This window comes from Callorhinus ursinus, unplaced genomic scaffold, assembly GCF_003265705.2.
Source record: "Callorhinus ursinus isolate GAN/ISIS: 27379988/994484 unplaced genomic scaffold, GSC_fseal_2.0 scaffold77, whole genome shotgun sequence".
NCBI classification, from domain to species: domain Eukaryota; kingdom Metazoa; phylum Chordata; class Mammalia; order Carnivora; family Otariidae; genus Callorhinus; species Callorhinus ursinus.
Genome location: NW_027397139.1, coordinates 4,090,734 through 4,106,483, shown reverse-complemented (window position 1 = coordinate 4,106,483; position 15,750 = coordinate 4,090,734). Strand labels below are relative to the sequence as shown.

The 15,750-nt window shown below is 62.2% G+C and overlaps 1 protein-coding gene across 2 annotated transcripts; it reads right to left on the bottom strand.

Moving 5' to 3' along the window:
* Positions 1 to 2,593: 2,593 nt before the first annotated feature.
* Positions 2,594 to 13,831, bottom strand: MBD3 (methyl-CpG binding domain protein 3). 2 transcript variants are annotated; one of them, XM_025861242.2, is made up of 7 exons: positions 13,670 to 13,831; positions 8,759 to 8,918; positions 7,308 to 7,445; positions 6,458 to 6,548; positions 5,853 to 6,030; positions 4,138 to 4,336; positions 2,594 to 4,027 (listed from the first exon to the last, which is right to left on the bottom strand). In XM_025861242.2, the coding sequence occupies exons 1-6, from the start codon at positions 13,681 to 13,683 to the stop codon at positions 4,144 to 4,146; spliced, it is 774 nt and encodes a 257-aa protein (XP_025717027.1). In that variant the 5' UTR covers positions 13,684 to 13,831; the 3' UTR covers positions 2,594 to 4,027; positions 4,138 to 4,143. The 2 variants fall into 2 exon arrangements, with proteins under 2 accessions (XP_025717027.1, XP_025717026.1); XM_025861241.2 differs by having other exon boundaries at positions 13,574 to 13,731.
* Positions 13,832 to 15,750: the final 1,919 nt, after the last annotated feature.

The window sequence follows — 15,750 nt, the reverse complement described above, 5'->3', positions numbered from 1 at the left end:
CAGCGCCTCCCCAGCCCCGGAGCCCCCAGCGCCCGCGAACCCACTTTGTCTCTGTGGATTGACCTCTCCTGACCTTTCATGTCCGTGGGTCTGGACACTGGCTGTGTGAGGGCTCCCCAGAGAAACAGAACCAGTAGGATCTAAGGAGAGATCTCCAAGGGGAGACAAGGGGACTGGCTCCCGCGCTTAGGGAGCCAAGCCACAGACCCGGGAGGGTCCAGGGCGTGATTCAGTCCAGGAGCACGGTTGGCTCAGCTCGGGGAGAAGAGAGCAGTTAGCCCTTCCTCCACCTCCAGTGTCGCATTCGGGCCCCTGGTGAATGGTGCCCACGTGGACGGGACGAGGTCTTCACTCCGTCCGCTGAAGAAATGCTCATCTCTTCCAGACACAGCCACGGGCACCCCCAGAACTCACATTTACCAGCTGTCTGGGTGTCCCTCAGCATAAAATTAACATCACATTGGAACAAAAAACCCACAGTAGCCTTGTGTGTCCGGTTCCCTCCCGGACATCCTGGGCTCAGGATCCGTCCCTGGGGCAGTGCATGTCTGCACCTCACTCCTGTCTGTGCTGTTTCCGCTTGTTTGTTGATAGACCCTGGGATTATTTCCACGTTTTGAGTGCCTGAACCTGGACCAACCCTTACCTGATCTTACAGTGGCGTCTGAGCATCCCCCTAGCAAAGGCTGAGAGTCCCTGTTCTAGAACGGTACCGGGCAATAGAACTTTCCAGATGATGGAATGTTCTCCATGTGCTGTGTCTGCTTTCGTAGCCACCAGGCCTGGGTTCGAGGAATGGGACGTTTAATTAGTTGTAACCAATTGAAACTGATATAGCCACATGTGGCTGGTGGCCATCCCACTGGACTATTCTAGAAATCTGAGCAAGCTGGTCCCTCCGCTCCTGCCCACCCGGCCAGGTCTTGACCAGTAAACTCCCAACTTGTTCTGTTCACGTCACTGCCTTAGGTCACCCTTAGGGTCCCTTCCTCCTCAAACTTGGTGGATCCTGAGCTCGACCCGTTCCTGGGCTTCTGTAGCAACCGCTCATTCCCCTTGAGGGACAACATGGGCGAAGGCCAGGGGGCTGGAGTGAGCTTGGAAGGAAGGAAGAGATGGTCAAGTCTACGGGCTGCCCAGGGAGATAAGGAATTTTATCTTCGGGGTAATGTGGCCTGACAACTAAGTCCCCCAAAGACATCCCTGTCCCGGGAAGACCTGTGGACATGTCCCCTCACGTGGCAGAGGGAACCCTGTCAGGGCCCCCGAGGAGGGGGTGACCCTGGGTTCCTGGGGGGCCCGGCGCCCTCACGAGATCCTCACGAGACCCTCACGAGAGGGAGGCAGAGGGTGGGAGTCCCAGAGATGGGCAGACCCCGCGCTGCTGGCGGTGAGGATGGAGGGGGGGCCGCGGGCCAGGGAAAGGCCGGAGCCGGGTCTCCCTGGGGCCCTGGGGGGACCAGCCCTGCCCACGCCGGGGTTTTAGGACTTCTGAACCCAAACTGTCAGAGAATCAATCCGTGTGGTTTTAAGCGGCCAAGGTGGCCGTGACCTGTTGCAGTGGCCGCGGGAGGCTTGCACAGATGCAGAGGTGTCCTAGGACTGTTGTGCAGGGTGGGGTGCAGCTTGGTTCAGAAAGCTCTGTGCCTGCCTTGGAGTGGGGGCGGCCGGGCACCAGGTGGAGACATGGGGGTGGTTCTGGTCTGTGGTGTGGACATCGGAGCTGATGGTGCTGAAACCCTGGCACCCAGCAGGTGTCGTCGGGAGATGTCGGAGCTGGATGCACCAGGTGACCTGGCTGCCTGGGAGCCCCCTCCTCGTCCCTTGCCACCGGGGGTCTCTCTAGGGAGAGGAGAGAATTCGTGGCGGGCCCCAACTCAGGGTCAGGATGGGCTCTGGGGGGAGGGGACGCCGGACCCCGTCCTAGCTTCTGAGGTCCTGAGATTCGCGGCCCCTCAGGGCCTCTGTGGACCTGGAGTCGGGGACACCCAAGTTCTCAGCCAGGCTGGACCTCTCCAGCTGGTGCCCCTCGGCAAGTTGCTACCCTGAGCCTATTTCCCCTCTGGGAGCTGGGCCCCCTCCAGGAGGGCGGTGCTGACTGCAGGGTAGAGCCAAAGCCTGTGGAATGACTGTGTGGGAGGGGTGTGGAGTGGAGGGGGCCCCAGGCAGAGCAGGTGGTGGCCGGACACCGGGGATGGTAGGGGCACTATCATGCGGGCCCCCTTCCCAATCATCTCACCAGTGCTGGCCCGGGGGGGACTCCCCGCCTGAGCTCCTGGCACAAACCCCCTACAATGCAGACTTGGGACGGAGCACACGTGGGGGAGTCTCCAGTCCAGGCAGCAGGGGGCCCTGGGGGCTCCGCATCTTCTGGAAACCTTGGCCAAACTGGCTCTTTCACTACAGGTGCTGGGAGCTGAACCCCACCCTCCCTGGGAAAGGCCAGTTGGTCCCCCGGGTCCCCTTTCATCACCCAGCCCACGATAAGGTGACAAACAGGATACTAGGTGCCGAAGGCCTGGGCGGGGGTCCGACCCCCCCTGGACACAAAGGCTCTGGGTCTTCAGAATTAAAGCAAGGTTCCAAACCACACTCACCGAGATGGCTTTATTCAACGGTCGCCCACAGGACAGGGTGCCTCCCGGGCCCCGCAGTCCCTTCCGCTGGGCAGGGCTCCGGGCACCTGGACCTCAGGCCCACACAGGGGCCAGCCCCAGACGGAGCTCCTTCAGCGGCTACAGCCTCCATGAAGGGCAGGACGATGCGTGGCCTTAGGGGAGAGGCCTTCCCGAGGCCTGTGGTGGCCCGGCCCCCACAGCACGCCGGCCACACCCTTCGTGGGTGGTTCTGGAGGATTTGTGCTTTGACTGGACTAGAAGGATGCTGCCAATGTGCCGTGCTGGGCCAGCGTCCTCGGATGAGCGGGTGGCTCCTGCCATGGCCCCCACCCTGTGGATCAGCCAGGGTGAAAGCCACACAGGCAGCGACCCAGGTCCTTCCCGACGGTCTCCAGCTGCTGGCCGGGGCTGAGCAGGGACAGGAGGGCGCCCCTCACCCAAGGCACTCAGGCTAGGAGGGGGCAAGGATGAAGGACGATTCCGACGCCCCCTGCGCCCGGAGCTGCCCAGATGCCGCTGCTCTGGGCACCAGGTGCTTGGAAACGCCGGGCCACAGAACGCACCCCAGGATGGGACCTCGGAGGAGCCGCGGCCCAGGACCAGCTCTGGCCCTGAGTGCTGGGCACCCCCGTCCCCGCTACACAGGGAGGGGAAGGGAGGCCAGTCGACGGCCCAGCTGCCTTGGAGCCCCGGCCTGGCGAGTCGGCCGCAAGCAGTTCGCCATCGCCGGTGGCTGGCTGACCCTCAGGCCGGGTCGGCTGCGCTGTGGACAGTGAGGTTTCCCAACACAAAGGCTAGAGTCCGCATCCACGTGCAGCAAACACAAAGGCTAAGCAGTTATGTGGACGTCCAGCCTCGTTTGTGTCACGGATTTATTGAAGGACAACGTCTGGGTTGCGCCGTTTGCCTCCAGATGAGCTCCGAGCCGTGGCGGCTTCGCCCGCCGGTGGGCACCCCCCCTCCTTGGAGGGCTGATGTGCGGACCCCGGAACGGCGTCCCTCACACGCGGGGATCAGGAGGCGGGACTGTTCCGAAAACTGCTTCTCCAGCCCCCTGGGGACCCTCGCGGGCCCCCGGTGGCGGCCGTCCTGTGTGATGCGGCCGTGGGGGCGAGGCCAGCCCCAAGTCCAGGTGGACAGAAGGCGCCGAGGGGGGCCTCCTGCAGGCGGGCCCGGGGGCCGGCGGACGACACTTCCGGACCCAGGCCCTTCAGAGAAGAGCCCACGCGGGGGGCCCGTCGGGCAGGGGCTGCCCTCCAGCCGTGCCCCCGTGGGCCCAGGGGAGGGGACACGCCTGGGAGGGCCCAGGAGGGGCAGCCATCGTCCGGGGCCGGGCCACAGAGCGTGGTCCGAGCGTGGAGACGGCAGAGTCCGCGGGGGGCTCCCCGCGGCAGGGCTCCACGCGGCCTCTGGAAAGACAGGGAGAGAGCGCCATCAGCGCCCTGACGGGAGCGGCCCTCGTCCCCACGGTCGCCGTCCGAGCGCCAGGTGGCCTGGGACCCAGCCGGCAGGCCGGCACCTGCTTCTAGACGTGCTCCGCCCCCTGGTCCGGCTCGTCCTCGTCCCCGTCCTCGTCCCCAGCCTCGTCCCCGTCGGCGCTGGGCTTGTCCAGCGGCGCCTCGCCGTCCCGGGCCAGCTCCTCGACGTGGGCCAGCATGTCGGCCATCAGCGCCTCCTCCAGCCGCTTGCGCACCTGCTGCACCAGCTCCTCCTGCCTCCTGGGGGTGCACGGGCTGCGCTGGCCGGGCGCACGGCTGCTGGGAGGGGCCCTCCGCCCGCGCTCCTGTCCCCGCAGCTGCCCGCGCACAGGGCCCGGCACTCCACCCGGGCCGGGCCGATGCTGGGGCGGGCCCCGCTGCCCTCCGTGCCGCCCCTCCCGGCACCGCCCCTCCCGGCACCGCCGCGTCAGCGAGCACCTGCCGGGGCCCAGCGCGCGCCCCCGACTCCCTTTCCTGTCACTTGAGCACAGTGTGCAGAGATGGACAACGGTGCTCGGTCACCGCGGCCACAGCCAGGGTCAGCCGCCGGCCGGGCGAGGGGATTCTGCTGGAGAGCGCCAGGCGGAGGACGGCCTTCTGGGGCCTTTGACCTTCTGTTACGACCATCCAGAAAGCCACCAGCCTTCCCTCCCTGAGGCCAAGACCCTCACCACAACGGGAACACGAACCAACACTGTGTCTGTCCCCAGGCCTGGCAAATGCCAGCCCCATCTTTTGGCAACGCCCCCCCCGGCACCGACCCCGGACCAAATCTACCACCTAACCCATAACACGAGGTTCTCCTTTCTGTGGCTTTTCCTGTTTCTAGAAGCTCTGCTTGGCTTTAAAAATCTGCTAGTCTTTCCAGGCGGTTGTGTTCTTTTCTTATACTTCCAACTCCCTGGAGACGAGCTCCTCTGCAGGCCTGTGGGCGATTCTGCGTCTTCCGTGTGCAGGGCATGGGACTCTCTCCTGTACCCGCACGGCTTCCAAGCCCCAGGCCCGACACAGGAAGCCTGCCCACCTACGACCCCACCTGTAAGCCAGTCCTGGCCATGGCTGCTGTGTTTCCAGCCCCTTCTCTGTGTGGGGTCCACAGAGCCCCCTAACTCGTTCTGACCTAAGCGGTGCGTTGACGCTTCAGTCGAGAAAACACAGGTTCCACTCGTCCAGAGCTTCTGGATGTTTTCTGTCCTGCTGCCAGCTTCAACTATCTCCTCACCAGGATGCCTTCCCAGAGGACTCCAGGTCGGGGATGCCTCTTGCCCCGAGGCCCCCTGCACCTGCTCTCTGGCTCAGCTGGGAAACCCTTCCGGGGCCCACTGGCCACAGCGTCCAGCCTCAACTCGGGCTGGCCTTCGGGGCCTGTGGCATGCTTGGCGCCACCCCGTCCCATGCCACTCTCTAGAGCCCCCCCCGCCCCCGGCCAGGCACGTGCAAGGCCTCATGTGCCCAAGAATGGGCAGGCCACACTGTGAGCCTGTGCGTGTAGGTGAAGAGCCACTTTCCCTTCCCAACAACATATGTACAGAGCTAGGACGCTTCCCACCCCCGCCACAGGTCGCCTCGCCCCTGGCCTGCCCTGAACCGAGACTCGTGGGAAAGCTTCTACCGATTCTTTTCAAACCCGCCCTCGCTGTGGCGCATTTGCTTCGAGCCCCCGAGCCCCAGAGAGCGTCAGCAAGGAAGTGGGACGCGCCGGCCGGGCGCGCCAGCCATGGGCACTGGTATGGGGGGGTGGCATGCAGGGCAGTACCTGATGTCCTCATCGGTCACCATGAAGGCCTTGCAGAGGGGCTGGGCTGTGTTGAGCCACACCCCAGGATTCTTCTCCACGGCGGCCGAGAGCTGCCCGGTGATGGGCATGGTGCTGGTGTGCAGGGCGCTGGCGATGGCCGACAACAGGGTCTCATCTGTGCAGCCAGGCCCCACGCCTACCAGGGACAGGAGGGTGGTCACCACTGGGCACCTGAGGCCTCCCCCCGAGCCTCGGGTCTCGATCCCAACTCCCCGCTATAGGCACTCAGGCCCTTGACAAAAGCAGGAGCCGTGCCCGTCCGTCACAGTGCGGTGGCCTTTTCACGGCGTGGGAGCAAAACCACACACAGGTGAGTCTTTGCAGGGCCCCCGACACAGCTCGGGAGCCGCAGCACAGGTGGGGTGGCCTCCAGGATTGGGGGACCAGGGCCCTGGCTGGTCCAGGCTGCACGGGGGGAGCCCTGCCCCTGCCAGACACCTGTCCTTCCTCCCAGCCCAGCAGGAGGGCGGCGCTCGGCCCAGGGCGTGCTATTTACGGTCCTTCACCACGCTGCAGAGACCGCTGGCTTCCTCGTGCCTGGTCCCCCTCTATCCCGGGCCTACCTTGCAGGCCTTTGGGCAGGTCCATGGTCTTCACGAGCTCCTCGGCGATGTCAAAGGCATTGAGGCCACTCAGCTTCTTCTCCCAGAAAAGCTGCCACCAGACACACAGACATGAGGCTGACGGACGTGCCCCCACAACAGGCAGCCCTGGCCAGTCCCGACGACAGCTGGGGCCCATCCACATGCGGGACAGCAGTCTCAGCACGACCTCTGACCCCCATGTGCTAGAACTACCTGCTTGGGAACGAGGCTGCGGTAGAACGTGTGGGATTTCCCGCCAGGCCTGGCCTCCAGGCCAGAGAAACCCCAACCCGGGGCCTCAGCCTTGCCGTCAGCGCTCACGGTCTATGGTTCCCAAAACATGGCACAACCCTGGGGAGGTGAAGCCCCCTTCACGCTGAAACTTCAGTGCAGAACTCCACCGTCCAGCAGGGCTGAGCTACGAGGCCCCCAGAGGCCCCACCGTGGCCTAGCACCAGGGCAGGCCCTGCAGGTGCAAGGGGCTCACACCCAGTGACAGCGCCACAGGACTCTGGGGACAGTGTGCAGAGAGGCACGTCCTAAGCGTGGGGGCAGACGCACAGGTCTGAGCAGTTACTTAGATGGCGACGACCCCAATGCCACCGAGGGGGATGGAAATGACACGGGGCCTCCCTGGGAGCGGCCCCGTAGCCTCCTGCTCCAGCCAGTGCCTGCACGCCAGCTATCTCCTGGGCATTTGCACACATGCTCAAAAGCACAGGGGACTCTTGGCTCTTGAGAGGTAGGTCACAAGGCAGCATGTGTGTGACCCGCACCCTATGCCCACCACGACCTCGCCCGGGGATGTGTGTGGGGCACGCGGGCTCACCTGCCGAGGTTGCTCCACGGCCTTCTGGGGGTCACTCTTCACCTTGTTGCTGGGGTGGTTGGTGATCTTGGTCACTGGCTGCTTGAAGATGGATGCCGTCTGCCTGACGGGGAGGGCCGTGTTCAGGTCGGGCTTGCCCTGCAGACACACACAAGCTGGTACCGCAGCCCCAAGGTCCACAGTGGGCTCTCCCAGGCAGCGGAGGAAACCCTCCCCGTGGGCTTTGGGGAACAGACCCCGTGTCCCTCAGTCACCAGCTTACGCCGAGGCACCCCCAGAGCTGGAGGCGATGGCAAGCCCAGGCCCTGCCTATTTGCTGCCCACGGTGGGGCCGTGGTGGGGCTCTGCTGGGGCTGTCCTGCAGCCAGGACCAAAGCACCCCCCTCCACTCGTCAGAGACTGGTGGACGCACAGTGTCACCGGGCCCCCGTGGGCGTCCCATCAGCTGTTGAAGACCGGCTGCCTTCCAGGCCCCTGCAGCGACCCCCGCACTGCCAGGTTTGGGGAGAGAGTGACAGGCACACTGGGGACAGCCGGGGGCCACACGCCTGTGGCCTCTCCCAGGGACTGAGTGAAAATGCTTTCTTTTCTTCTTTTTGCTTTTCTGTAGCTCCCAAGTTTCCCTCAACAGATAGTTACGATTTGAATACCACGGCAAATAAACTGAATCGTGAAAACTTCTCTCTCTCCACCCAAAAGCGGGGTTTTTTTGTTTTTTTATTTTTTTTAATTTTCATTTTTCAAGATTTTATTTATTTGACAGCGAGAGAGGGAACACAAGCAGAGGAAGTGGGAGAGGGAGAAGCAGGCTCCCCGCTGAGCAAGGAGTCCGACGTGGGGCTCGATCCCAGGACCCTGGGACCATGACCTGAGCCGAAGGCAGACGCCTAATGACTGAGCCACCCAGGCGCCCCAAGATTTTTTTTTTTTAAGATTTTTTATTTAGGGGCGCCTGGGTGGCTCACTGGGTTGAGCGTCTGCCTTCGGCTCAGGTCATGATCTCAGGGTCCTGGGATTGAGCCCCACATCGGGCTCCCTGCTCGACGGGAAGCCTGCTTCTCCCTCTGTCTTCCCCCCGACCCCGCTCATGCTTTCTCTCCAATAAAGAAATAAAATCTTTAAAAAAAAGTTTTTTAATATATTCATTTGAAAGAGAAAGAGCACACGTGAGTGACAGCAGGAGGGAAGGTCAGAGGCAGGAGGAGAAGCAGACACCCCGCTGAGCTGGGAGCCCGACACGGGGCTTGATCCCAGGACCTGGAGATCATGACCTGAGCTGAAACCAACAGTTGAACACAACCTACTGAGCCACCCAGGTGCCTCTTAACTTTTGGACTTTTTAAAAGTAACCTGTATGCCCAACACGGGCCTTGAACTCATGACCCCAAGATCAAGGATCGCATGCTCCACCGACAGAGCCAGCCAGGCGCCCCCAGAGGCCTGGAGCTTACCTTGACCTGGTTGGACGAGTCATAGCGGACCCTCTGCCGGCTCTTGTTCATCTTGCTCATCAGCATCTTGCCCGTCCGGAAGTCAAAGGTGCTCAGGTCCATGGAACCCCCCAGGTACCGTGCCAGCTGGGGTTTGCTCCGGAACTTCTTCCCACTGGGGCTGTGGACAGAGAGCGGGTCAGCGGCGGGCAGGGTGTGCTGGGCCAACCCTTGCCCTCTCCCCAGTGCCGCCTCCCAACTAGAGCCCCCAAGCAGACCCCAGGGTCTGCTGAGAGCAGGGATCAACACCCTGATGCAGAAGGCTGGGGCCCAGCTCGAGGAGCCCAGCTGACATATCAGAACGTTTCAGAAACACAGTTAGGCTGTGTTCTTGAGAAAGGACTCCAAGATAACAGGTATTTCAGGGACAACCCCTAACAGTCTCCTCGTGGGTACCATGTTGGGGACTAGGGTATCGTGGCGGGGGCGGACGGTAACATTTCGTTAAGATTCAGGGCCAGGACCCCAAATAGCTGCTCAGGTGTGACCTGTTGGGAAATCCAAAACCAGGTGTTTGGAAGCCGTGAAGCTCCGTGATCCTGCTCACCTGTGGACAGCGCAGGCCACCCACCTCTCTAGGAGACTAACGATGCCGACCCACAGGGAGACTGCACAACAAACGAGTAGCACAGGCCCAGGAACGCCAACTGCTGCAGCCACTTTGTACTGATCAGCAACCCCCCACTCCCATCTACCCGAGAGAACGAACGTGTTCATGCAAAACTATACCCTGGTGTTCAGAGCAGCGGCTCATCGAGAGCAAGAGGTGAAAAGAGCCCAAGTGTCCACCAGTGGGGGGACAGATACACACAGCGTGTCCCTCACGCACGGGAGTGTCACTCGGCCATCAGGTGGTGAGCGAACAAACATCCCTTGGCTGCGAACAGGAGGGAGGCGCCCACACGCACAGCCCCGGGGACGGACCCCGAGCCCACGACGCTCAGGGACAGAACCAGACACAGAAGGCCACACGGGGTGTGAATCCACGTGGGTGGCACGTCCAGAAGAGGCTCATCCATGGACGGGAAGGGGGCTCATGGGGGCTGGGAGAGGGAGAGTGACACTGAGAGAGACGGGGCTTCTTCTTGTGTTGATGGAATGTTTTAAAATTGGCCCTGGTGACAGTTGCACGACTCTGTGATACACTAAACTACACACTTGCACACTTTAAGTGGCTAAACTGTGCGGTATGTGGACTGCATCTCCATCAGGCTGTTAGAAAAAGCACTTGTGTGGCGCCCAGCAGGCCCGGGGCCTCTCCAAACACGTCACTGCTCCCAACTCAACAAGCAGTCGCTCTCAGTAACAGCTCATCAGTCTGAGATTGAGAAGTGCTTGATTTTGTTGATCTCCCCTGACAAATCTCTAGGATGAGCCTCTAATTCAGCAACTGCATGTCCGCCCCCGCAAGCCCCTCTAGGGACCACAGAAGGCAACATAGAAGCCGGGACAGCCAGAAGGAAACCCCCTCCCCTCCAACGTCAGGACCCACACGGTGGCCAGCTGCACTCCCCTCTGGAATCCCCACCAGGACCTCTGGACAAGCAGGGCCATGGCTGGACGCCAGGCGATTCCCCTGGGCCTGGCTGCGTCTGCTAGGACCAGGAGCCCAGCACACAGAGCCCCTGACTCTTGCCTTCAGGATGATGCACTTTTCCATCATGCTGTGCTGGCTCATGCGCACACTGAGCCTACATGCCCAGGACAGCAGGAAGGAACCGGGGTCAGATAAGGCCACAGAGGAAGGAGAGAACCCCATCAAACTTGCCAGCCTTTCTCTGCCTCCAGTCCCCCCTGCCCCCGCCATGCTACATGAGAACAGCAAATAGACACGAAGCACAGGTAAGTGGTTGGGGGTACAAGGCACTGATGATTAAGGGCCTGGGGCTCTTTTGGGGTGAGGGAAATGTGGAGGATTCACCTGTCTGTGAATATGCTACAAAGTATTCAATTATACACTTCAAATGGGTGAACTGTACGTATATGAATCGTAATCCCAATAAAACTGTTAAAAAAAAAAAGAAAAAGAAAAAGATGCGATAGTAGATCCCAGGGGCTGGGGGAGAGATTGAGAGGTGATGCTAATGGACAAAGAGCTCATTTTGGGGTGATGGAATGTTCTGGAACTAGATTATTGTGATGGCTGCACAACTTTGTGAATGTACTAAAGAACTACTCAACAGTACACATTTCTGACAGAATGCAGACTGTATCCCAACTTTTAAAAAAGGTTCTGCAGCATCGACACAGGAAAATGTCCCTGATGGTTTATTGAAAACAACAATCCTGGATTTATATAAAAGTGCACTATGGCCTTTCTGGAAGCAGGGCCTAAGCTAGAGGGCACAAACCAGGAGCTAGAAGCGTGGGTTCGGAGGGCTGCGGCTGGCCCGTCAAGTGGCTTGTTGTGGGGTGAGGAGCTGCCACCTAGCCTTGATGCCCAGGCCAGGAGATGGATGCAGGACTGAGTGCAGCCTGGCTTCCCGTCTGCAGAAAGGGCTGCTGTGAGGGTCGCCAGAACCAGTGAGCGGGCACCGACGAGAGTGAGGCCCAAAACCCGTGACGCCCCAACAGCAAGCAAGATACAACCTCAGCCGGCTGCCCCAAGGAAGGGGGCTGCTACGCTAAGTCCCTCCTGCTTTTCCTGAGTACATTTCTACCTCTAAAATGAGATCTTCTGGAGAAGTCCTCCCTACTCCATACCCCTCCAAAGAATTATCCCCGAGGTCAGGGTACTAACTTCCCGCACACCCTCAACCTCCTGCCTGACAAAAAATGTCACAGTGAGATGATTTTCACAAAGAAAATACATGGCTGCAGGCTTATGTGTCAGCCCTCAGGTAACAATTTGTGGGGTGACAATCTTGCAAAGAATACACTCCCTTCCTCCACTCTCTGGACAAGGAATCGAGGCCCATGTGTTCCTAAGGACAAGGCTTGGATCCCACACCAGGTCTGCTGGACTCAAGGCCCTCATGCCCTACCTTCCCTCTGCATTGAGAGAATTAGGAAAATCTATCCATGCTCCTGCCCAGCTGCCTGGTTCAGCAGGAGCTCCAGTAGGTGGAGAGGCCAGAGACCCACATTCTAGAAAACACCATGGATTCCAGATCACACAACCCAAACCTCCCACCCACTGGGAGGGAAGGTGACACCCACCTGCCTAGTGGGTCATCCAAGTCAAAGACCTGGGAATGGTACGGGACCCTCCCGGCCACCTCCTCCCCTCAGACCACCTCTCAGTGGTCATGGGAAACCTAGAATTGTATCTGTCCAGCCCATCTGGAACTTTTCCCCATTGCCAGACCCCCATGCTCAGGTCCAGGGCCTCAGAGGAAGGCCCCATTTAGCTGAGGCCCTATGAGGCCCTCACGGAGGTGGGGACGAGAGGTGGAGCAATGTTCTTCTCAAGGTGCTCCAGCCCTGCTGACCTTGGCTCAGCCTCCTGGGGCCTCTGCACAGGATGCCCGCTGCCCGGACAGCCCCTCCCAGCTCCACTACCCAGGCTCAGCTCAGTGCTACCCCGTCAGAGAGGCCCTCCCTGAGCTGCACCAGCCTCAATCCAGCACCCCATCACTGGCCCTCACAGACCTCCGCGCTTCTGAGCGGATGTCCTCTCCTGTAACTATGGGATCCTCGGGGAGCCAGCTGGTGCTGTCGCCCAGGAGAGGAAGGCCCGGGTCTGACTCCAGCCCCACCGCCAGCAGGTGCTGCAGAGTCGTTAACAAGAGAGCCAGGGAGACCTGCTTCACACTTTAGATCTGAGAGGGAAGACGGACACACAGGCATGCTTGGAATGAAAGGAGAGCTCCTCACGGACCCCCAGGTCAGAACGGCAACAGCTGGCGAAGGAGTGGCATCAGAGTCCCGGGGAGATGCTGTAGTCACACCACGTCAATGCCTGACCTCACACGGTCCCAGCCGCCAGCCCTTCCCAGCCCACCTCCCTACTCCTTCCCCACGGGGGCCGGCAAAGGCGCAGGAGGAACCCAAGTGCTGGGTGGACGGAACGGCACTCCCACCCCGCCTCGGCCTCACGCGGGCAGCTTCTGGGCCCGTGGGGACCGCACGAACCCAGCCCGCATTCAACACGTGGCGGGTATCCCGCTTTACTCTGCCCAGCGACCTGAAGGCGCCCCCGGGTCCTGAAGCAAGGGGGAGGGAGTCATCAGAGCTGGCTCAGACACGAAAGCATCTTCCAGCAGTCAGAAAGAACACAGGAGCGCGAGAGAAGACAGCAGGTGGCCGACTGTCTGGGGTGGGCCGCCAGCCGCCCACTGGTTCTTTATTCCACCGACCAGGAGCCCGGGGAAGGGGGGCTCACAGTCCCGCGCGTCCCCTCCCCGCTCCCGGAGGCGCCGCGACCCAGCGCAGCGCCGCTCTCCGGAGGGGGCGGCCCCCCACCCCCGAGCGCCCCCGCCTCGGGCTGAGCGCGCGCTCCGCCAATCCAAGGGACAGCCCAGCCCCCACCCCCGCCTCCCAGCGGCGTCTGGCCCGCGCCCGGCGTCCCTCGCCCCGCCGGCCGGCCCGCCGCGGCCGCGGAACAAAGGCCACCGCCCGCCCCGCGCCCCGCGCCCCGCGCCCCACGCGGCCGCGGGGGAGGGGGAGGGGCACGCACGCGCACTGGCCCGGGGCCGCCGCGCGCCGGCACGCACGCACGCACGCACGACGCACGCGCGGGGCCCAGGCCGCAGCCCGGGTCGAGGCGCCCAGGCCGCCGCAGAGGCCGCTGGGAGGCGCCCGTTGGGGCCCTGCCCGGCCGGCACGTTCATTCACCTATAGTAAAAGACATCCCTGTGGCCGGCCGACAGCCCCGACCTTCTGGGCACTTCTTCCCTCTCCCAGCCCTGCGGGAGCGCCGGGCACTCCCACCTCTTCCGCTCCATCGCGCCCGGCTCCTCGGCCCGCCGCCGCCGCCGCCGCCGCCGCCGCCCGGACCCCCGCTCGCCGCCGCCGCCTCAGCTGCCTCCGTCGCCGCCGCCGCCGCCACTTGCCGCGGCTGTTCCGGCCCGCGGGCCCCCGCCCTCCGCCCCCAGCCGGGCACGCGCCGGCTTTGCCGCCCTCTCGGCCCCCTCCCCGCGCTCGCCAGCCCCCGCTCGGGGGGCCCGCTCCGCCCACCCGCCCGCGCGCGGGGCCCCGTGCTGCGCAGGCGCTGCGCGGGCCCCTCCCCGTGGGCGCCAGCCCCGCCCTGCGGCGGCGGCCCCAATCAGCGGGCGGCTGGGGGGCGTGGCTAGTGGCGGCACGCGGCTCGCCTGCCGGCCCGCCCAGCACCTGCGCCTGCGCCCTGGGCTCGGCGAGCGGCAATCTGCCGGACCGCCCCGTCGTCCTCTCCAGCGCTGTGCCGTCAGGTGCCCGCTCGAATCTCGGGTTATCCGCCCAGTGCCGGGCCTCCATCATCACGCCGCCTCCCGCCCTCCCTCCCCCTGGTCTCCCAGCCTCCAGGCATTGTAGTTGACCACCGCCCTGCACGCCCCAAATCCCTCCCTCCCGACGCCTTGGAATCGAGGAATAGCTGCTCCCCAGCCCCCACCTCCCCCCGCTCCACCGTAGTCCAGCCGCCTTCTCTTCCTGGGGTCCAGGACCTTCCTAAGAAACGTGCCGCCCCGATTTTGACGCCTCTCCCCGCCAGAGACCAGCTGGCTTCCCCTCTTGGTCCCTCCCCTCGTCGGCCCAGGGCAGGTGCTCCAGAAAAGATGACCGAGTGGCTAGAGCTGCAGCCGGTGCCAGGAGACTAAGGAGCATGGTGCTGGTGGGGGGGCGGGGGCAAGCTCCGCCGAGGGAAGCAGAGGGGTGGTCCGCACACAGGGGTCTCCCCTGCAGGGGTCTTCACAGCTCAAGTCTGAGGCAGGCCCTGGGCGGGCAACCCAAGAGCACCAAGTGGAGCGCAGGTGTAACTTGTTTTAATGGCTTCAGGTTAAGTGCAACTTCTCACAATGTCCCTCCTGCTGTCTCAGAGACAAAGGGCACAGTGGGGAGGCGGGCACCCTGAGCGGTCACCATACGAAGCTGGTTTGGGGCACCAGATTCCTGTCTGGAGGGTTCAGGCCAGAACCCAGGGCTTCAGGACCCTGCCCTCTGTGCAGGGAAATGCTGGTAACTACTGGGCTTGTCTTTTTCCAGCTTGTATGATTTTATTTAACTTAAAAAACTATAGTTACAAAGATACGTTTATTTCAGTCAGTGAAACCACGTGCAGAGGTAAAGGAAAAATTGTTAACCTTCTTGTGTCAGAGGTCCTGGGGAGGACCAAGCTCCCGCTTTCAAGTCTTTGGGTGTATACCCCAAGTGCAATTGCTGGGTCACGTGGTAATCCTGTTTAATTTTTTTTTTAAAGATTTTATTTATTTATTTGAGAGTGAGCAAGAGAGAGAGCATGAGCAGGGGGAGTGGCAGAGGGAGAAGCAGGCGCCCCACTGAGCAGGGAGCCCGATGCGGGGCTCAATCCCAGGACCCCAGGATCATAATCTGAGCCGAAGGCAGACGCTTCACTGACAGAGCCACCCAGGCGCCTTCTATGTTTCATTTTTAGAAGAACCGCCTACTGTTTTCCGCAGCGCCTGCCCTACTCACGTTCCCGCCAGTGGTGCATGAGGAGGAGGTCCGGCCTTCTGGCACCGGCCGCAGCTCCAGCCACTCGTTCAGTCATCTTTTTTGAGCACCTGCCCTGGGCAGGTGAGGGGAGGGACTCAGAGGGGGAAGCCAGCAGCTCTCGCTGGTGGGAAGAGGAAGGGGTTGGGGGAGGGCTCCGGTTTCGCCACATCTTTGCCAACGTTTGTTATTTCCTGGTTTTTGATAGTACCACATTGGTGGATGTATGGTGTTGGGTCATAAGATTTGACCTTAAGAGGGCGCCTGGGTGGCTCAGTCGTTAAGCGTCTGCCTTCGGCTCAGGTCATGATCCCAGGATCCTGGGATCGAGTCCCGCATCGGGCTCCCTGCCTCTTGGGAAGACT